Source organism: Mustelus asterias, chromosome 11 (genome assembly GCF_964213995.1).
Source record: "Mustelus asterias chromosome 11, sMusAst1.hap1.1, whole genome shotgun sequence".
Taxonomy (NCBI): domain Eukaryota; kingdom Metazoa; phylum Chordata; class Chondrichthyes; order Carcharhiniformes; family Triakidae; genus Mustelus; species Mustelus asterias.
In genome coordinates this window covers 83159155-83181653 of record NC_135811.1, presented here as the reverse complement: position 1 = coordinate 83181653, position 22499 = coordinate 83159155, and the positions used below count along the sequence as shown (strand labels likewise).

The 22499-nt window shown below is 39.0% G+C and overlaps 1 protein-coding gene across 4 annotated transcripts in view; it reads left to right on the top strand.

Moving 5' to 3' along the window:
* Window positions 1–22499, top strand: part of spop (speckle type BTB/POZ protein) — a 123706-nt gene that overhangs the window by 75728 nt on the left and 25479 nt on the right. For all 4 annotated transcript variants that reach the window (XM_078223857.1, XM_078223860.1, XM_078223859.1 and 1 more), the window contains exons 5-7: window positions 5889–6040; window positions 11417–11544; window positions 20687–20864. In XM_078223857.1, coding sequence (XP_078079983.1) covers window positions 5889–6040; window positions 11417–11544; window positions 20687–20864 — 458 coding nt within the window. The remainder of the gene's footprint in view (window positions 1–5888; window positions 6041–11416; window positions 11545–20686; window positions 20865–22499) is intronic.

Below are 22499 nucleotides of genomic sequence, written 5' to 3'. Positions count from 1 at the left end.
CGCAAGTCAAAATGGGAGCATTTCTGTAAACTGGCAGGAAGACGCCATGCTTTCAAATTATATTAAACTCTCCCCTTATCCCAAGCACGAAATGCAGTGCATAAAATAAATTACCTTCTGATGCATATTCCAACTCTCCTACCCTCGCAAGAATAGAGACTTAAAATTTGGTACATTGTGCACAGCTAGAAACTGCTTTGTGGACATCCTTGATGAGGTCATAGGTAAAATTATATCCCTTTGAGCATAGGGACGCGAGCGTGGCAAAACTAGTCCCAGTAGCCTGATGATGCTTTTTAAAAGAAAAATGTATTTTTCAATAATTTTCTCCCATCTTAGGGAAGGCGATGGCCTAGTGGTAATATCACTAGACTATTAATCCAGAAACTCAGCTAATGTTCTGAGGACCCGGGTTCAAATCCCACCATGGCAGGTGGTGGAATTCAAAATCAATTTTTTTTTAAAAGTGGAATTAAGAATCTACTGATGACCACAAAACCATTGTCGATTGTCGGAAAAACCCATCTGGTTCACGAATGTCCTTTAGGGAAGGTAATCTGCTGTCTTTACCTGGTCTGGCCTACATGTGACTCCAGAGCCACAGCAATGTGGTTGACTCTCAACTGCCCTCAGGCAACTAGGGATGGGCAATAAATGCTGGCCAGCCAGCAATACCCATGTCCTATGAATGAATTTTTAAAAAAATCTGAAGGTAACAACACTGACAGAGTAGGGTTCTATGGATGCTGGATTGCTATCCAGTACATCCTCCAACTCGATAGTATCCCAACTGGATGTGAATCTGGATGGTGAATTTTGATAAACTATTTTATTGTGCAGGCATAACAAATGATCCAAACCAAGTTCTTACTCCATGTCCACACACCCAGTTCCAGCAGGGATTGCTAGATAGAAATTAAGTGGGAAAAACTGGGCTGATTTTCCATTTCCTAAATAAGCAGTACGTAGACCAATTGTCGCATGTCACAATCCATGCAGTTTAGAGCCTCTAATTTAACAGATGCTTTGAGGGTAATTTTAATCTCCCAGGGCAGATGAGGTTGGAGGGAAGAGCTAAAATTTAAAAAAAGAAAATCCCACTCTGGAATCCTGGTCAATGAAAAGGTGTGAAGGGCCAGATTTTTTTATCATTCACTCATGAAACATGGGTGTTGCTGGCTGGCCAGCATTTCTTGCCCATCCCTAGTTGCCCTTGAACGCAGCCATTTCAGAGCGCAGTTGAGAGTCAACCACTTTGATGTGGCTCTGGAATCATATGTAGGCCAGAACAGGTAAGGACAGCAGATTGCCTTGAGGTAAGCTACTTTATTGCTCTGTCTGTAGGACAGGAGGTGCCTCCCAGTCCACTGAGCCTACCTTTCAAACAACTGTGATGTTAGACTTAACTAGTATCTGCTTCCTGGATACTTTTCACAGTGTCAATCTGACTGGCTGTGTTGGGGAGGAAACATGTTGAGGAAATCTAAAATGGCTCTTGCAACTAATCTTGGCAGGACCTGGGGGAAAGTCATACTTATGGATTTTCCTTCAGAAAATGTCACCTGATAGTTTTCCTGGCTCAGAGTTAATATTGGGTCCTCCAGATCCAAGACCTGATTGCATGGACTGAGCCATTGGAGAAGTTAGGAAGCTTGCTCTCGAGAGAGCATCCTCGACCATAAAGAATTTAATTTTCTCTCTCATTTTTATTTTGGGTGTTATGAGAGAGCAATCCTTGTATTGAAAGTGCTTCCATTTGGAATGTTCTATCTCAAACTAAAGAGGCAAAATTTGGAGGGTATGTTCTGTATCATGCTATAAAATATTCATCCACATTAGTCTTAATTACTAGATGTGCAATTATGAAACGTTTATTTTCACTTTGCCGAATCAGAAGGAGATATGTGCTGTGTTTATGCAGGAGTAAGATAGATTGTCAACTAGTTATTTTACCTATACAATTTTTTTTAAATGTGATTTTTTTTTTTTACAACCATTTTATACTGTACGAGCAGAATATAATTTGCCTTGGAGACCAGATTTGTACTGGGTTAAAATCAGGAATGAAAGGAAATGGTTAGAGAATTCAGCTCTTTCCTGACTGGCTTGGTTCTATTTAACAATTAAACTATGTTGATGGCTTAATATAATGTACTAACAAGGTGTGAACACAGAATGAGCATCAGCTATGTTGGTTACATTTTTTTCTTTACAATCAAATATATCATCAATACTTTGCTTTTAAGTTAAAATTATAATGAACATCTGTTTAATTTATTCATCTTAAGAGGTTAAAAAAACAACATTCTGATATTGAAATATCTGAAGAGTGAGTGACATCGTTGAGATCACTTTACAAATCAGACATTATACCATTATTTTAACCTTTTTTGTTCTGTCAATACTTGAAAAATATTGATTTCAGAAAATGGTTTGCACTTGAGTCTTAGGATAATGAGCTCAAGAGGCTAAGCGTGTAATGCACCTAAATAGCATACACAGTAGTGCAGTATATCAATTGTTAATTCAGTTTCCTTGAAATGTGGTGAGTCAACAATTATCAATAGTAATGCTGATGAAACAAAAATGTTTCTTCTTTAAAGAGTAATGAAATTAATTTCCTTGGCTACCCCCTACTAAAAGTGATGAAAAACATCTTACTCTATCTTGTAGCTTTCATCCTTCCAGGTGATTACCTTATTCTATTTTGCAATAATATTTTAAAACTTTTGAGCATGGAAGTCATAGTAAAGAGAACTCTATTTTTGCAATAAGTGGAGTCCGTAGATCCCGGATCTTGCGGGAGACTGCTGAAAGTTGAATGAACACAAAATTCATGAAATTAAAAATACACTGCTTCAATAAATTCGTGACTATGTTGAGGTACCCACAAAATATCAGTGTTAGAAGACTGTCTGAGCAGTACTATAATCAATTATAAAAAAAGTAAGAAAAACAGTAGCTGCATCAATGTCGGAATGCAGTCTGGTTATGTCATTGCTGACCAATGATGGTACTGATTTGTAATGATGAAAGGAAGCAGATTTTTGCCTTCAGTGTCGTCTCCCCACAATAAAAATTGTTCTGCATCATCCCCTTTCCCTTCCACTTCCCCTCTCCCTCGATTGAGAATAGAATAAGCAGATTATAAAATAAATGTATAGGACACCTTTTAACATTTGGAAAGAGAACCATAGAAAAGTTAAAGCGCAGAAAGAGGCCATAGAGCCCATGCCTGCGCCAGCTGGAAAAATCAACAACCCATTCTGTTTCCATCTTCCAGCACCTGGTCTGTAGCCTTGCAGTGTAGCACTTCAGGTGCGGATCAGGATACCTTGTAAATGAGCTGAGGGTTTCTGCCTCAACCACCAATCTAGGCAGAGAGTTCCAGATACCAAGGACCTTCTGGGTGAAAACAGTTTTCCTAATTACCATCTAATCCTTCTACCAGTAATCTTAAATCTGTGCCCCCTGGTCATTGAAATAAGTCTTTCTTGTCTATCCAGCTCCCTCGTTTTGTACACCTCAATTATGTCACCCCTCAGCCTCTTCTGTTCTGAGAAACAACCCTAGCCTACCCAATCTTTCCTCAGTTGCAGATTACAGGCCTGGCAACATTCTTGCAAATCTCTCCTGTACTCTGTCCGGAGCAATTATTTCCTTCCTGTAATGTGGTGACCAGAATTGTACGCAAAACTCCAGCTGTGGCACGATAGTGTTTTATGTAGTTATACAGAATTACATCCCTGCTTTTGTATTCTATATCTCGTCCAATAAGGGAAATGATTCCATATGCCTTTTTTGCCATCTTGTCTACCTATCCTGCCACCTTCTGGGACCTGTGGACATGCACTCCAAGGTTTATCACTTCCTCTACCCCCTCACCATCCTCCTGCTTATTTTGTATTCCTTTTCTCAGTTTGGCCTCCAAAAATGCAATACGTCAAGTTAGAAAAGTTGATTGATGTTTTGTGTCAGCCCTTTTGTCAGAACTGAAATCTGAAACAGCACATCCTTTCTCTTTCCAAAAGTTAAAATACATGCAGTGCATTTCCATTGTTTAAGTTTGTTTATTTATTGGTGTCATAAGTAGGCTTACATTAACACTATAGTGAAGTTACTGTGAAAATCCCCTCGTCTTGAAGTGCACCTCTTCCTCTTATCAATTTAAACTATTGAGTAGTGTTTTTTTTTGGAGCAAGAAGAACTCTCGGCCCTCCAAACAATAAATGACAAGAATTGACTTAGCACATTCCCAAGCCATTTATTGTACCTTACTCTGGGCTAGACTTGCTGTCATATTCAAAACAATCTCTTTCCATTCTGCCATATGCTACACACAAATGTAACTTAGTCTGGTAAGGTTCAAATGGCAGAATTGATGGATTAGTGGTAATTATCGTTTAAATAAAGGGAGAAATTGATCGGCTGGAGTGTGGGCAGGTACATTGTTGGTGAAGCTGTCCAGTTGAAAATCTTCATAATCTTGATGAGAAAAGTATTAGCATTTTTTGACCTGATCATGATACGTTGATCAAGATTATCGTTGGCCATTGTACTGCTTGCGGACATGATCTTTCACCTTCAGTGTTGTTAAAACATTTATTAATGCAGCATTTAATTTCAAACAGTCAAAGGTTATGATGCTGCAAGATTTTTCCAAGTGGACCTTTAACTAATTGGAAGAAACTGGAGAAATTATGTTGTTACAAATCATCCATCATCTAATTATCGTCAAAGGCCAATTTAAGTGGAATTGTAATTTGATGCAAATGTACTAAGATTCAACATTCAAGTATTCCCAACTGTTCTATTCAACATGTCAACATTTTAACACTCTTCGATAAAGCTATAAAAGATCAAGTCCTAAAGCTTCTCTTAACTGTAAATATCTGAGAGTTGTAGCTGTTTTCTGAAGCTGCTTTTATATCGTTTTAAGCAGGATGCACTGCTTTGTTTAATATAAATTTTAGCATTGCTCATGCTTCATGCCAACTAGTGACTACATCAGGGTAAGCGAAGGCACATACACATAACAGGGTTGTGAGCTGTTCTGTTTTCATGGCATTAAATAACTTCGCAATCTTTTTAATTTCAAGTTTGCATTTGGCAAACAAGATTTTTTTTCTCTTTGACTTCACCCATTAAACTTTTCACATGCTAATAACTTTAATAATAGCATATGAATGCTTAAAAGCAATATAATCTATTTGTAATTGATGGTGAATTAGTGCAGAGTGGGGAGGAGATGAACTGAGGGTAATAGGCAGAAAAATAATTGGCATTAAGGTGCACAGGGGTAAATTGGATAAAAATGCTCATGAGGAAAGAGAGTTGCTGTGCTTTTCAGTTCATAGTTAAAAAGCAACTTGCCTCACCTAAATTGATTAAATATTCCCACATCCCCCAAGTGCTGCATGATAATTATAGGGAAAATGGTAAGTATGACAAATTCATTGTAAAATTGAATAAATTATAAGTTAAGAGGAGGAAGGAACTGGAGACATGAATAAATTGAAGTATGACTTTAAACATTTGTTGGCTTGTTGTCTTGTTTTTGTAGCAGTGCTTTGGACTATTAGTGCATTCAAATGGATTGGGAAGTGTAGTTAAAAGATGGTGGGTAATACATGACATGAAGTACAGCATGGCAATTGTTGAACAGTAGCATTATTGAGTGTGTGAGAGATAGACCATCCTTTTTAAAAAAAAAATTGAGCTGGACTTCATATACAGTGAACTAGATGCAGTTATGATAAAGCCATGGTGAAGGGAAAAACTTGGGACAGACCAATCCTGCATCTAAATGCTCTCTTTATTTTTTTTTAGCCTGTATGTGATTCATTCATTTTCTTTTTAACATATTTCATTTTTTATGTATATTTAAGGTGCCTCCGAGTGAACCCTAAGGGTTTAGATGAGGAAAGTAAAGATTACCTATCACTCTACCTGCTGCTAGTCAGCTGTCCAAAAAGTGAAGTCAGAGCAAAATTTAAATTCTCCATTCTGAACGCAAAAGGTGAAGAAACTAAGGCAATGGGTAAGTGAAGTGACAGTCTGCTTCAGATACAGGCTCAGCATTTAAATGCAGTTCTATTCAGTTGTGCAAACTGGTGTAAAGGAACAACTATTTATGACCAATGTTTCCCCTTTCTCGATTTCTTTTCCCCTTGATCTGATGGAAATTTGGAATTATCTTTTACTTGAGGCTGGAGTCCTTGCAAAAGCAGGTTTGCCAAAAACTGTGTTTTAATGACCCTTCTCAATTTTACAATTTGATGCAGACTACTTTTTAGAAAGTGCCATTTATATATTAAATTTGGAATTCACTTACCCTGCTCAGACTTGATTCCTTGAATAAGGATTGTTTTCATATCAGTATGTGCATCTACTGTCAACAGAAAAATATGCTTCCCTTCCGTTTCCACTCCTCACCCCCACCCACCACCAGAAATAAGAATTGATTTATCATCTGATTTGCTTTCTTTTTGAAACTAGATTGATTGAAGATTTACTGACTGTAAAAGTTTTATAGATATGTAAAGGGAAAAAGATCGACAAAAACGAATGTAGGTCCCTTACAGTCAGAAAGGGAAGAATTCATAACGGGGAATAAAGAAATGGCTGAGGAACTAAATTTGTACTTTGCTTCAGTCTTCACAAAGGAAGACATGAATAATGTGCCAGAAGTGCTGAGAAAAAACATGTTTTAGTGAGGAGCTGGAGGAAATCAGCATTAGTAGAGAAATGGTTTCGGGGAAATTGATGAGATTGAAGGTGGATAAATCTCCAGGTCCAGATAAACTTCGTCCCAGAGTATTTAAGAAAGTGGCCCTGGAAAGAGTAGATCCATTGGTGGTTATTTTCCACAATTCTTTGGACTCTAGAATAGTTCCTACAGATTGGAGGGTAGCTAATGTAAACCTACTATTCAAAAAGGGAGGTAGAGAGAAAACAGGGAACTGTAGACTAGTGAGCCTAACGCTGGTACTGGGAAGTTGTTAGAGTCTATTATCAAGGATTTCATAACTTGGCATTTGTACGGCAGTGGTATAATCAGACAAAGTCAGCATGGATTTACAAAAGGGAAATCATGCTTGAGGAATCTATTGGACTTTTATGAGAATGTAACGAGTAGAGTTGACCGAGGAGAACCAGTGGATGTGGTTTATTTAGACTTTCAGAAGGCTTTCGACAAGGTCTTACATAACAGACTACTATGTACCATTAAGCACATGGTATTGCAGGTAATGTCTTGAGATGGATAGAAAGCTGGTTAGCAAATAGGAGACAGAGTTGGCATAAACTGGTCTTTTTCTGATTGGCTAGTAGGCAGTGACTAGTAGGATTCTGCATGGATCTGTGCTCGGACCCCAACCGTTCACATTATATATTGATGATTTGGAAGAGGGAACTGAATGTATTATCTCCAGATTTACAGATGATACAAAGTTGGGTGCGAGGGTGAGCTGTGAGGAGGATGCAAAAATGCTTCAGCGTGATTTGGACAGGCTGTGTGTATGAACATCTGCATGGCAGATGCAGTATAATGTGGGTAAATGTGAGGTTATCCACCTTGGCAGCAATAATAGGAAGACAGATTATTACTTGAATGGATGTAAATTGAGAGAGGTGGGTACTCAACGAGACCTTTGGGCCCTCATGCATCCTTCGCTTGAAAGTAAGCGTGCAGGTACAGCAGGCAGTAAAGGCGGCAAATGGTATGTTGACCTTCGTAATGAGAGGATTTGAGTATAGAGATGGTTTGCTACAATTGTATAGGGTGTTGGTGAGGCCATATCTGGAGTATTATGTGCAGTTTTGGTGTCCTTATGTGAGGAAAGATGTCCTTGCTATAGAGGGAGTACAGCGAAGGTTTACCAAGCTGATTCCTGGGATGGCAGGTCCATCATATGAGGAGAGTCTAGGTCGGTTAGGATTATATTCACTGGAGTTTAGAAGAGTGAGAGGGGATCTCGTAGAAACTTAAAATTCTAACAAGGTTAGAAATCATAGAAACCCTACAGTGCAGAAGGAGGCCATTCGGCCCATCGAGTCTGCACCGACCACAATCCCACCCAGGCCCTACCCCTACATATTTTACCCGCTAATCCCTCTAACCTACGCATCCCAGGACACTAAGGGGCAATTTAACATGGCCAATCAACCTAACCCGCACATCTTTGGACTGTGGGAGGAAACCGGAGCACCCGGAGGAAACCCACGCAGACACGAGGAGAATGTGCAAACTCCACACAGACAGTGACCCGAGCCGGGAATCGAACCCTGGAGCTGTGAAGCAGCAGTGCTAACCACTGTGCTACCGTGCCGCCCCATAGACAAGGTGGATTTAGAAAGAATGTTTCCAATGGCGGAGGGAGTCCAGAACTAGGGGTCATAGTTTGAGGATAAGGGGTAAACCTTTTAGAAACGGTGAAGAGAAATTTCTTCACCCAGAGGGTGGTGAATCTGTGGAATTCACTACTACAGTATGTCGTTGAGGCCAAAACGTTGTGTGATTTCAAGAAGAAATTAGATATAGCTCTTGGGGCTAAGGGGTCGAGAGATATGGGAGGAAGGGGGGATCAGGATATTGAATTCTATGATCAAGATGAATGTCGGGCAAGGCTAGAAGGGCCGAATGGCCTACTCCTTCTAGTTTCTGTTTCTATGAAGTTATGCATTTGTGTGCAAGTTGAAAGGCTTTGTCATTTAAGATCTAAAAGTTATAGCAAATACACAATGCTCACAACTGCAATAAAGCAACAACATTCCATTAGTCTCCCCTCTAGTAGCTTTAAAAATTACTAAGCCAAGAAATGCGACTCGAGCTGAAGTTTAAATTAATGAGAAATCCTGCCTGGATTCAGTTGTTAGACATTCACTGGCTGCATGATGTTTCTGCTGCTGGCAGCACTGTTTATATAGGCTCTTTTTAATAATTGTCGTGAAGAGCCATTACTGTTCGACTGAACTTCCAACTTCAGCTCCCTCGTTGGGAATGTAGCTGCATGTTTGAAACTCCTTGTAACCTCATCCTGGTTCTGCATTGTCCACAGTATAGCAAATAGCCTGGCCAATGTCAAGCCTCACTGCACTAAGACAAAACTAAATGCTACAGAATGATGCAAACTGAAGATGGTTACTCCAACCTTTTCGGTTCTGTACATAAAGATTTGGGAAGAAGGTCAGGGAAAGGCTTACTCCACTTTGTATAAGAGATGGAAGCCAAGCAAAAAAGGAAATGTAGTGTTTTTATTCTTTACTGCCTGTAACTCATTCCATTTGAACTACAGTAGTGTTATTTTCAGATCTACCCATTAACACTGAAGGGATGGAAATCCTGAGTATTGTTTATTTTAACATTGGAGGAGAAAGCTTGCATCTCAGTAGCTTAAAAACATAACTAAAAATAATTGCCCTTAATTGTTTGAGAACGAGAGAGCTTTTCAATTTGATTATCTTGCCTGCCTATCTCCTATAGGGAGATTGAAAGCTAAACTGTGGACTTCTGTGTAAATTTCATGGTTGGTTCTCGGGCAATGAGATAAGAGTGGACAAGTTGCACTTTGCATAACTTTGTTTTCACAGGATGCTTTATCTTTAAGCCATCAGTGCCTGACAAAACTTGCACAATTGAACAGTTCAAGTATTTGACAACCTGAGAGTCAAACAACTCTTAACCTTTTAATACAAAATGCTAGGAAATGTACTAGTTGATATGGTAGTATCTGGAAAAAAAAAGACTAGCATTTTGGGTGGAGGACTAAAAAATTCTTAATGCAAAGTATTGCCTTTTCTCTTGGAAGCTGAAAGACCTGTTGTAAATGTTCATTTTTTTTATTTCATCACTTTTATTTGAGAGAAACAGTTATCGATTGAGCTGCTAGGCAATCGTGTTTTAAGAGAAATTCAGCATTGTATGGAAGTTGCTCATCACCAGAGATTTCACATCTCACAGTACCATGATTTAGTTATACGCTTTTGTGCACTGTTAATGCATTCAACAGCCAGTTTTGTTTAACATGCTGTAACTGCAACTTAAATCACTGAGATATTCATTTTGAATGAAGTAGCCTCTATTTCACTGCAAGATTTGTATTAACTTTTTTGGTTTAATATCAAAAGCTTTAAATGCTCAATTGAGATCTCGCGGCTTGGGGTCTCGTTTTAAAAAACGCATGCTGTCTTGTGGAGTTCATCTTGGTCAATATTTATTTAGCAAAAAAAAACTTCTGTTTTTCCCCTCTTCCCTGGTATTTTGCATTATCTATGGGCAAATTAGTTAAATTTTGCTATTAATAAGGTGAGAGATTTTAGAACTGGGAATGGAATTTGATTTGTGGCACCTGTTAGTGGTATCAAGCACTCACAGCATTGGCGTTGCTCTTTTTAGAAGTAGAATGAACTTTATTACACTTGTTTAGCAATGTGACTCTGTTTCAAGAGGACCTCCTCCTTCATTTTTCTAAATCAGCCATGTTGTTGTATCTGGTATTACTTAATGCCAAAGTAATAGCAGTTTCGCACTAAGTTCATGCTCACTTGGGACTGAATTAAGACTGCTTCAATTCATTTCATGTAGGATCTTTTATGGCCAATAGACTTTCATCCTATCACTTTGGGCTGGAATTGAAACTAGGTTCCAGAAATGAAAGACCTTTGTGTTAACTCATGGTGTGTCTCTGAATCTTGGCAAAACAAATATCAATAATTTGTCATAAGAAGCAAAACCCATGGTTTACCATGATTAATCATTAGCAGAAGCCATTCCAGCAGGCTCAAAGCTGATCTGTAAAATGGTAATTTTGATTACCATAAAGATGTCATTATTTAATTTACAGGATTACTTTCCTATTTAATTTACATATATTGGTCAGCTCGGATACAGACTCTTGTTTAAACCCTAAACTGGAAAATGAGGTTATAAGTTACTAAGAGATTCAAATTCATCTGGTAGAATTTTAATAAACTGGACATTTTTTAAAAATTGACAGTTATATGACTACATTGAAATGCTGTCCTGTTCAATTATGAGCGTGTTTATGATAACTGTTTAGTCAAATTTTTATTTCTGTGAATGAGGTACAAAGTAGAGGTGGATTAACTGATGCACCCAAAATTCAAATTTAAAAATACTTGTTGCTAAAAGCCATATAAACTTGATGAGCCTCAATACTGCCGCAAGCTGAAATCATTTGAGTCTTTACATTTTTCCATCATGTAGAATCTCTCTATATAATATCGTGTGACCCTACCCAGGTACAGGGTATTATTCAGATGGCTCAAACTGTTCTGCTAAAATCAAAGCTGATAGATGTAAATAGGAGAAGGTTGGAAATCTCTTTCTAGGATTGATCTACTTTGTAGTATTGCAGCTTGAGCTAAGTAGAACGGATCTAATTTTGTTTTGCAGAGAGCCAGCGAGCTTATCGGTTTGTACAAGGAAAAGACTGGGGTTTCAAGAAATTTATTAGAAGAGATTTCCTACTAGATGAAGCCAATGGGCTCCTTCCTGATGACAAACTTACGTTGTTCTGTGAAGTAAGTTCCTAACAATTGTGATTATGACTTAGACTAAGATGTTTACTGCATAATAGAAGCGTCAAGTAGAATTAGTTCTGTGATGTAACGGGCTGGTAACAATGTACTGTTGTGTATGATCACTGAAATTGGCCTCAAATTGATGTACTTTGCAAAGTTCAGAGCATAATTCGGCAAATTATGCAATCATGGTAAATATGGTAATTTATCAATATGGGGAACTTAATTACTGTCTGGTCACTCCCTATGGAGAGTGATTTAATAGATGTACTTTTTTGCTTTCTTGCTATTACTTTGAGACACTGCTATATTGAAGGCCCTGCCTTTTGTAGACTGCTGTGCAAACTCGGGGTAAATGTGAAGCCAGATAAAGCTCCATGGGAGCGATCTGACTGGCTCATCACGTCGGTCGATCGGCATGGCGAGCTGGTAAGATCAAGCAAGAGGTAAAAAATTGGCTGGGGCGAGAGAGAGAATTGGGGGTGATGATTGGCCGGCGGGGGAGTGACAGATCTCCCAGTGCATTGTGTATACACTGTACACAGTGCACCAGGAGGTCCGGGCGCCTGTGCAATGGCACCCTTAGAGCTCAGCAGCTGGCATCCCAGGATGAATAGGCTCTGCCCACTCCCCCAAATGGTGAGAATCACATTTTGCCTTTTTTTTGCTAAGTGCCATATGATTGCATTTGGGAGCTAGCTCAAAAAATGGGCACAGTTCTCTCCTGTTTTCAAGCTCATTTGGCAATATTCTCATCTTTTTCAAACCTATCTGTGGTCTTGCCTTTCCTTGCATCTAATCTCCTCCAGCCCCACAACTGTCTGAGATCTCTGTGCTTCTCCAGTTTTGAACATTCCTGATTTTAATCACTAGCCAGACCTTCAGCTGTCCACACACTCTAGAATTCCCTCCCTAAGTCCCTTCACCTCTTGTTCTCTTACCTCCTTAATGATGCTCCATAAAGCTAACTCTGATCAAGCATTTGGTGATTTAGCCTAATTTCTCCTCGTGTCTTGGTGTCAGATTTTGTTTGAAAATGTTCCTCTGAAACACCTTGGGATGCTGTGTTATATTAATGGCACTGTATATATACAAATTGTTGAACCTTCGAGAGATTCTATGTGGAGTGTACATTTATTTCCTGAGACTTTAGAAGAAGGATTGTGCTACAGTGTATTTGTTGTATTCAGAATCTTAAATTACAATTATTGGAAAATTGTCAACATTCCCTAATATTCTGCTTTGTATTGAAATATGCACACACATGTCTTGGATAAATTTAAATGATAATGCATGTGATGGAATATTGAACAGCATTGGTTTCAATTAACCATGAAATTTATATGCTATAAATTATATATCATGCAGCTTACAGATGTCATCTGTGTCTAAAATTAAGTCAGAATATTGTACTTCTGCTTAAATTATTTTAGAAAGTAAATGAAACTCACTTTAAATAGTGCAAGCTATATCTGAGCTATATAATCAGCATTTCATAAAGTATTGCAACTTTATTGCTGCAGAATAATCTCATAATTCGCACAGAATGGTATATTAAAGAAACATTTGCAGTTATGGCACAAATTGAGAAGGAAATTAAGCGCCTGGTGTACATTATAAATCAAAACTGCCAACCCCAATTACATGCTAGATAACCCAACTATTCGCTTATTGATTTGAAGAATTAAATTGAGGTTTTCTTTTTGTGCTTTTTGCACGAGTAGTGCTTTTTCTGCTAGCTAACAGGTATAAGCATAGCTGTTGCAATTAACCCTTGTCTTTGAACCGGCATTAAATTTTACAACTGATTGAGCACATCCGCCCTTAAGTTTATCATAGTTCAGTGCTTATCTATTCCAAAATTTAGGTAACATCAAGCTTAGGGATGTTTCTTCTCCCATAACCATCTGGTGGGGTAGTTCAGATTTCATTGCATCCATACGAGCTTGTCCAGTAGCTCTAGACCTGTTTAAGCTGTCCACATTTGGCTGAATGTCATTGTTGTTCGTGGCCCATTTCTGCAATATTTGTGCTTTAAATATTAAAAATATTGAATAGCCTGTTATTCTAGCATTCCCTCGAGGTTGTTCTGATATGTAAAGTCATCAGACTGTCGGATGTAGTCACAGTGACGTTGTTTTATTTGCTGTGATTTCTGGTAGAAGGAACATTACCATATATTTAATATAACTTTCAGACTGAAACTCCTTCTAGTCTCAGTGGGAGCTGGTTAAACTATCTACATTATTCAAGGCTTATTCTTGTTTTAACCAAAAAGAGTATTTGCTTAATATTTGCCTTTGTGGCAATGTTGTGACTCAATAGTGATTGGCAGGTTTAATGGGTGAGGCAGATATCTAATTTTTTTACTAATACTGTTGTGGGTAATTTTTAATTCTATTCTTGCAGAAGTTCATGACTCGACAGACTTCTGTTTTAATTTCCATGGATTTTTCTCTTTTGTGAAGTTGAATATGGAGCTATCCAATTTGCCTTTTAAACCACAGATGTCTATAAGCAGTAAGCTCTGAAAGTGGGTTTAAACAATTGAGGTGGTCTTTGTTTTAAGTCATCACTGAAGTGCACAGTACCTTCGCCATTCCTGTGACACAGCCCCCAGGGATGCAGACTTGAATATGGTGCACAATTTGTTTAGCCATCCACTACAAGATCAGGCTGAAACACTTACTGAATCCTACTCTCATCTGCCGCAAGGGCTCATCTTGGAAGGAAAGATAGTGCTCCAACCTGGCATCTTTTTTTCGACAGCCAACCTGTTGTCTGAAACCACTCTCCCCATCTCTTGTGCTCTCATCTCCAGAAATATGTCTGAGGATAATATGGGCTGATTTGTCATCAAGATTGAGACAATCCAGTAAATTTCTTCTGCCACATCCCTTCCACCAGGCCACCTGAACAAACTTTCTTCAACACTCCTCCTCGCCCTAGCCCTGAAATTGTATCTTTCTCTAGTTTCACTCCCACCTCTCCTGCCCTTTCTGACCTCATCTTGTCCACGAGACCCACATCCTGTTCCTTCAATCTTATTCCCACTAAACTGCTGCTCACCCAGCATTCCCTCCTGGTTCCTGTGTTAGCCGCTATAGTAAAATATTCTCTCCAAGTGTTGTCCATCTCTTCTTTAAATCATCACCCCCTCCCAAAAAAAGCAGCACTTGACCCCTCTGTCATTGCGAACTACCACCCCGTCACCAATCAGCCTTTCCTCCCAAAGCCTGTAAAGGTGCTACCACCTCCTAAATCTGTTCCAATCTTTCCCGGGACACCATGTTTGAATCCCTCCAATCAAGTTTCCACCCCACCGCAGTACAGAAACTGCTGCTTTCAGTCACATTGCATCCTACCTAACTGTGACAAAAGTAAACTTCTCAATCCCTTCATTCTTCTCTACCCATCTGCAGCGTTTGACATGGTTGACCACACCATCCTCCTCCAACACTTGTTGTTCAGTTGTGCAGGACAACTCTCACATGGTTTTACATTACTGTCTATCTAAACCAAATCACAATGGCCTCTCTTCCTGTTCCTCCACCATTACCTCCGGTGTTCCCCAAGGATCAATCATTGGCCCTCTTATTTCTCATCTATACGCTGCCCTTCGTCAACATCATCTAAAGGTATGCCATTAGTTTTCACGGGTACACTGATGATACCCAGCTCTATCTTACTGCCATTTCTCTCATTGCTAAATTATCAGTCTACTTATTGGACATCTAGACTGGAAGAACAGAAATTTCCTCCCAGTTAAATATTGGGAAGACTGAAGACATTGTTTTCAATCTCCATTCCAAACTCTCTTCCCTAACTACTACCTCCATCCCTCACCCTGGCAACATTCTGGGATGAAGCCAATTGGTTTGCAACCTTGGTGTTACATTTGAACCAGTGATGTGCTTTCAGCCTCATTTTTGCCATCTCCAAGACTGCCTATTTCCACCTCTAACATTGCTCAACTTCATCCACATCTCAGCTCATCTGTTGAATCCTTCATCCATGTCTTTGTTATCTCCAAGCTTGACTATTTCAATGCACTTCTGACTGCTCTGTAAACGTGAGGTAATCAAATCTCTGCTGTTTGTGCCCTAACTCTCTCATTTCCCTATTGTCTGAGCTCGCTGACCTACATCAACTCCTGATCAAACGTCTTTACTTTAAAATTCTATTTTATGCTTTTGAATGCCTCCATTGCCTTCCTCTTCCCCACCTCTGTATTCTCCTGCAGCCCCAGAACTGTCTGAGATATCTGCGATCCTTAATTGTGGCCTCTTGTGCATTCCCAATCATCATTGCTCCATCGTTGGTAACTGTGCCTTGAGTTGCCTAGACCCCCCCCCCCCCCCCCCCCCCCCAAAGCTCTGGAATGCCTACATTGTTCCCCTCTACCTTGCTTTCTTCCTTTAAAACACTCCTTAAAACCCAGTTCTCTGCCCAACCTTTGGTCACCTGATCTGTGTCCTTAGGTGGCTTGGCGTCATACTTTGTTTCATAATACTCCTGTGAAGCATTTTGGACGTTTTGTTGCATCAAGGGTGCTATATAAATACAAGTAGTTGTAAAAGCAGAAACCCAGTTCAATATCTTTATATTTCAAAGCAAGTAATGAGTTAATCGATCCATTTCTGTATTAACTGTCGGACCAGCTATAATAGCAGCTGTCATGGGGCGACTTTAAGAACTTAGAGGTATGCTGTCTTTTCACTTTTTGGTCTTTAATCTGAATGTGATGCAAAAAAGATATCAAAACATCGATACTCGGGCATAGTCATGATCTCAATACTCAATTTGCTTTTGGTATTTTTTAGTGACTTATTGTTGAGATTGGTCATTATTTACACTATTACAACCATGTGCTGTTTGCTTGCCTCCATGAATAGACACAGGTGCCGTAACAGTCTTCTGGCTTCATTCCAATGAACGTGACCTGTAAAGAGATCTCTCAAGGTGTCTTTATATATCTAATAATTTCAGAGATCAAGTAGACATCTAGTAGTCCCCTCGGCAATGATTGGAGCAACCAGCTGCCACCTGTTTACATTCTTCCCTATTTGTATTCAAAAGTTCTCACATACATAGATATAAAATAAACGTGTACCAGAAAACTAAATCTCAGAAGAATTTTAGCAGAAGGAAGACTTGCATTTTATAGTACCTTTCAAATACTCGGAACATCCCAGGCACTTTACTGTGAAGTAAGTTGTGTTTTGAAATGTAGGAAATAAGACAGCCAATTTGCACACAGCAAGCTGCCACAAACAGCTATGTGATGATGACCAAATAACCTGTTTTTGTGATATTGAATGAAAAATAAATATTGACTAGTACACTGGGATAACTCCATTGCTGCACCTTGACATCATGCCATGGAATCTTTAGGTCCATCTGAGAGGGCTAACGTCTCACCCAAAAGATGACACCTCCAATGGTGTAATCCTCATTACTTCACTGATGTTTTACCCTTGATTTTTGTGCTGAAGTAGAATGGGTCTTGACGTGTACACTGATGGCACCCAGCTCTATCTTACCACCATTTCTCTCATTGCTAAATTATCAGTCTGCTTATTAGACATCTAGACTGGAAGAACAGAAATTTCCTCCCAGTAAAATATTGGGAAGACTGAAGTCATTGTTTTCAATCTCCACTCCAAACTCTCTTCCCTAACTACTACCTCCATCCCTTTCCCTGGCAACATTCTCTGGGATTAAGCCAATTGGTTTGCAACCTTGGTGTTACATTTGAACCTGTGATGTGCTTTCAACCTCATTTGTGCCATCTCCATGACTGCCTATTTCCACCTCTACAAAAGTACTAACATCTGAGTCGGGCTGATATTATTTATCAGTGTTTTATTATAGTATTTACAAGATTGAAGGCCAGTTTTAAAGGCTCCTTTGGCTTTTTCAACATTTGAGCCGTACAAATTCAAGGTCCAATTCAATTTCATTTTAGTGCATGGTACCTTTTTTTGTGTGGCACGCATTTTAACTGGGTGAACTTGTGGGCTGCATATGGTACTGTCCAGGTTCCTGTACAGGCCTGCACCTTTAAAGGTAATTTTCCATGATGCTTTTTGATTTGGCTGAAACATTTTCAGGGAATATTTTCAAAATTAGCAATATTTTTCTATATGCACTTTCTGGAACTATTTTGCAGCAGTTCTTTATATTACAAATACAGTTGGTAAGGTCACTCCATTGATGAACAAAGATCACTGGTAGAAGTATGAAACTTGATACCTTTCTTAAAAGGGCAAGACAAATTTCTTGCACCAAATTTTCATTTGAACATTATTGTCTTCACGTAAAGCAATTCATGATGTGCTTTAGGCAATGGTGTTCTCCAAGTTGAATTTAATGGTGTGGGGACTCGAACTTCGCCCCAGCTTTTATATTGTTTTGACACACTTTTTATTCTTTCGAGACTAAATTAAGTCGACGGTTTACTGACCTTATTCTTTCTTGATCGTTCAAAAGTAATTTGACCTCTTGCATAGGAAGCTGCTTCCTGCAATCATTGTTTGTTCTGGCCCAATATTACATACCATGAATATCATTCTTGGTGCCAATTTTAATGGAATGCTTCAATGTCCTTGATGATTCCTTGGGTCCCTTTTCTGCCATCTCCCAGGCAAAGAAATTAAAGTTTACCTTTTCAATCCTATGATTATGCAAAGTGAAGATTATGAAATGACATGAAATATTATCACTAGGGCAATGTCCTCCAAGCCTCAATGGCCTTATTATGTACTGAGAGTTGGATAAAATTGGGTTTTTTTCAAACACCTGGATCATGCATCAAGACGATTATGTAGAATATGTGGGAGCTTGAAGGAGTCCAGTGAGGACTCCAAAAAAAACTATTTTATCAGATTGGGTGCAAGTCCCTCACTGTAATAGTGCAAAGGTTTGGGAAATAATCATAGAAATTATAAAAACCCTACAGTACAGAAAGAGGCCATTCGGCCCATCGAGTCTGCACCGACCACAATCCCACCCAGGCCCTACCCTCCTATCCCTACATATTTACCGACTAATCCCTCTAACCTACACATCTCGGGACACTAAGGGCAATTTTTACCATGGCCAATCAACCTAACCCGCACATCTTTGGACTGAGGCAGACATAATTAATTAAGGCTGTTCCTGCAAATTTTGTGCCTAAATCATGGGGTGAGTGGTAGATTGTTTTTTCAACATTCTTTGGAAGCAATTGTGAAGAGTTGCACTTTTCTTTCACACTTTGACTTTGTTTGAAATTCTCTGTTTCAGCAGTGCTTTACCTGTGAGGTTGTGTAGGTTTTTGATGTCGACAAATGAATCACAGCTTTTCACTGAGATTTTTTAAAAATATGTAGGAGTTGAGTTTGTTACCTTGGGCCACTTGGCTGAGAGCCTGAGACTGGAGGGCTGATAGGCTGTTTGATTGTGGAGGGGGAGGAGGGCGGTGTCACAGCCAAGTGTGGTCTTGATGCCTTACACAAATAATTTGTTTAGATCGCAATCTCGTCTGATTATTTCTGTCTCTTTTTCCCCATCTTCGATCAACTTTAAGTTTGTTAAAATAGCACCCCTCTCAGTAATGTACTGTTAGTTTTTGAAGACAGCCTTGTAGAGATATCTTGTAAATTTGTATTTTTCATATTTTGAAGATCTGTCGTTATAAAACAAAATTAGCCCCTCCATACAGATCTCCTGCAACTATTTAATCTGGGGATCACATTGTAGGCAGTTTGGAAGAAGATATCTCACGCTGTATTCTACACAGTTCAAAGTATAAAGAACTGAAGTCCAATACTGTGTTTTATTGAAGTGAATGAAGCTTCAATGTTCCACGTATGGTCATATTTGTCTAAAATTCCACCTCTTGGCTAAGTTTTTGCACCAATTCCATCAGTTCATTTGACTTCAGTAAGTTTATTGTTAGTTATTTCCCTAACCAACTATAATCGATATCCACCAACTAACTAGGTTAAAATCTGTACTCCTGTATTGTCTGTTGTGGGGTGTTGGGTATGCCCAGTAGGTTCTAATGAAATCTTCATGGTCTGAAGTAGGTTAACTAAGTCTTTATTAACCACTAGAACTATTTACAAATGTATAGTGACGGATGCAAACTAGGAGCTGTCTCCATGCTTGGGTCTATACGTGACTCTGTCCAATACCACACTGACTTTTAGGTGCGGGTTTGTGTTCTCCAGTATCGTTCTGTGGAAGGCATTGTATTCAGTTCCTCATTAACATTGTGTGCCAGACCATTATACTGCACTGCCTGCATTCAACCAAGCTTTATGCGATTACACCACGTAGTGTAATGAACCTTCTATGAGGGGTAACCTGATTGTTCCTAGGTGCTAATGGCCTGTGATATATTTTCATGGATAAAGATGGATTGTTTACTGTGTGTACAAACTTGGAAGTCATTATTTTAACCTCAGTGTTCTGTTCATATGAATTGGCTGTTAAATATGTACATTATGATAAATAATGCTCGCATAATATTATCTATTGCTCTCTATTCAAAGGTAATAATTTAATACATCTTGTGTTCACTTTTTAATCGCCATTTTCAGCATGTTTACTTTAACAGGCTGTTTGAGCTAGTATGTGAATTAGTAAACTTGCTGGAAATTAAGCTGCTGGCAACTGTGAAAGAAGAAATTTTTTTGGAAAGACAGTAAAAACGTTTACAGTGATTTTGATTGGAAATGACTTTGACAAATTGTACTGTTCACTTAATGCACACATTGCTGTTTCAGTTGCTTTCAAAGTTGAATAAATTTTGCAGCCCATGTCAGTCAAGCTTTCGGGCATATTCTTGTATTGACATTTGAATTTATAAGAAAAGTGGCGTTTTGACAAATCAATAGATTATCAAAGTGGGAAATGCATTATAATGAGTTTTCCCCTGCCCTTTTAACCTGCATTATGTTTACACACCCTGACTACAATGGTTTTGTACAAAGTTAATGCACAAAAAAAACCTGCATTTTCCAGTCAGCATTGTTTTAATGCTGGTGGTGGTGCGTTTATTTTTAATAATGCCAATTGGGAAAGAAAGGATTTCCTGTCAATAACTTTGTCTTGGTGTAACACAATGATGTTCATGTTTTCTTTTATACTCTAGGTTAGCGTGGTCCAGGACTCAGTGAATATATCAGGCCAGAACACCATGAATATGGTGAAAGTTCCTGAATGTCGGTTAGCAGATGAACTCGGAGGATTATGGGAGAATTCTAGGTTTACAGATTGTTGCCTTTGTGTAGCTGGCCAAGAGTTTCAAGCGCACAAAGCAATTCTCGCAGGTTTGGACCATTCTTGCACCCATGTAGCTTCTTACTAGGCATATTGCTAATCATACTTCAGCATTGATAAATTTGTTTTGATACCGTGCATCAAAGTACGCAATTGTTTTAACCTAGTGTATTTTTTTCTGATTTTCCACCATTTTTAAAAGAAATCAAAAGCACACCAGGGATTCTGAAAATCTGAGGTCAAAACAAAAAAACTCAATTTCTTGGGAGATTGGCATTTGAAAAATAAAGATGCATTAATATTTTAGTTGGTCAGAATGGGCTTTTGGGGTCCAGAATGAGTGGGAGATGGAACCAAGAATTTATCTCTTGACAATGGGAATCATGAAAGTTACAAATAGGTTGTGTGGGTTCAATGAATGAGATAGATGACACATTCAGTATTTTTCACCAAGAATACTGTTAATCGCAAGAATTTTGTACAGTAATATTTAGAATAACACATTGTGTTAGTCAAAGAAAATGAAACCCTCGATGCTTTTAAGTGAAACCGTGTTCATAATTTTCCAGATAATTTTCCAGATCCAGGGGGCGGCACGGTAGCACAGTGGTTAGCACTGCTGCTTCACAGCTCCAGGGTCCCGGGTTCGATTCCCGGCTCGGGTCACTGTCTGTGTGGAGTTTGCACATTCTCCTCGTGTCTGCGTGGGTTTCCTCCGGGTGCTCCGGTTTCCTCCCACAGTCCAAAGATGTGCGGGTTAGGTTGATTGGCCAGGTTAAAAATTGCCCCTGAGATGCGTAGGTTAGCGGGATTAGCGGGTAAATATGTGGGGGTAGGGCCTGGGTGGGATTGTGGTCGGTGCAGACTCGATGGGCAGAATGGCCTCCTTCTGCACTGTAGGGTTTCTATGATTTCTATGATGAGATCAGTTTAATGAGCCATAGTCACTGTTTTTGATGGAATTGATTTGTATTTCCTCCTTTTGTTTGGCATTCTGGTCACAATGTTTTAATAGTGGACTTATTGGTAATTGCCTCCAAATTAGCAGCAGAATTCTAATTTCCTTCTCAACCAAACAAGCAAATTTTATATATAAAAGAGGCGGAGATGAAAATGTTGCTAAAGTGTATAAGCATTATGATAAAAACATGAACTGAAGTAGTTTTGGAGGCCAGGTTACATCAGAAAGTGATTCCACTCAGTAAATGGTGTAGGTGAGAATATCAAATAAAACTGCACTTGCCAGCTTTATTCTAACACACCAGTAGTGTATTTTGTTGCTACTAATACAGACGGTGAAGTGGATATTTAGTACGGGTTTGGCCACTTGCCATACATTTCCACCTATCTGAATTACTCATTTTGGATCCCAAAGCTATGTATTAATCTATACAATTAACTTCTACAGAATCTTCCTCTGAAATGTAGGTTCATGGGCTCTTTTAATTTATACAGCTGAATGTGAGCAGTTTCCATGTATAACACCCATTTATTGCTTTGAAATGGAATGTGCCAGGCTGCTTTGCATCATACACAACTTTCAGGTTATGCAAGGGGTACCCAGTCAGACAGTTGTTGTTGTTGAGCTATCCCAATGTGAGATGCTGGAGGTTGAAGTTGCAGGTGTAGTTTGTTGGGTTACTGCAGACAATGGCAATTTTGGGCCACAGATTATTGATATTTAT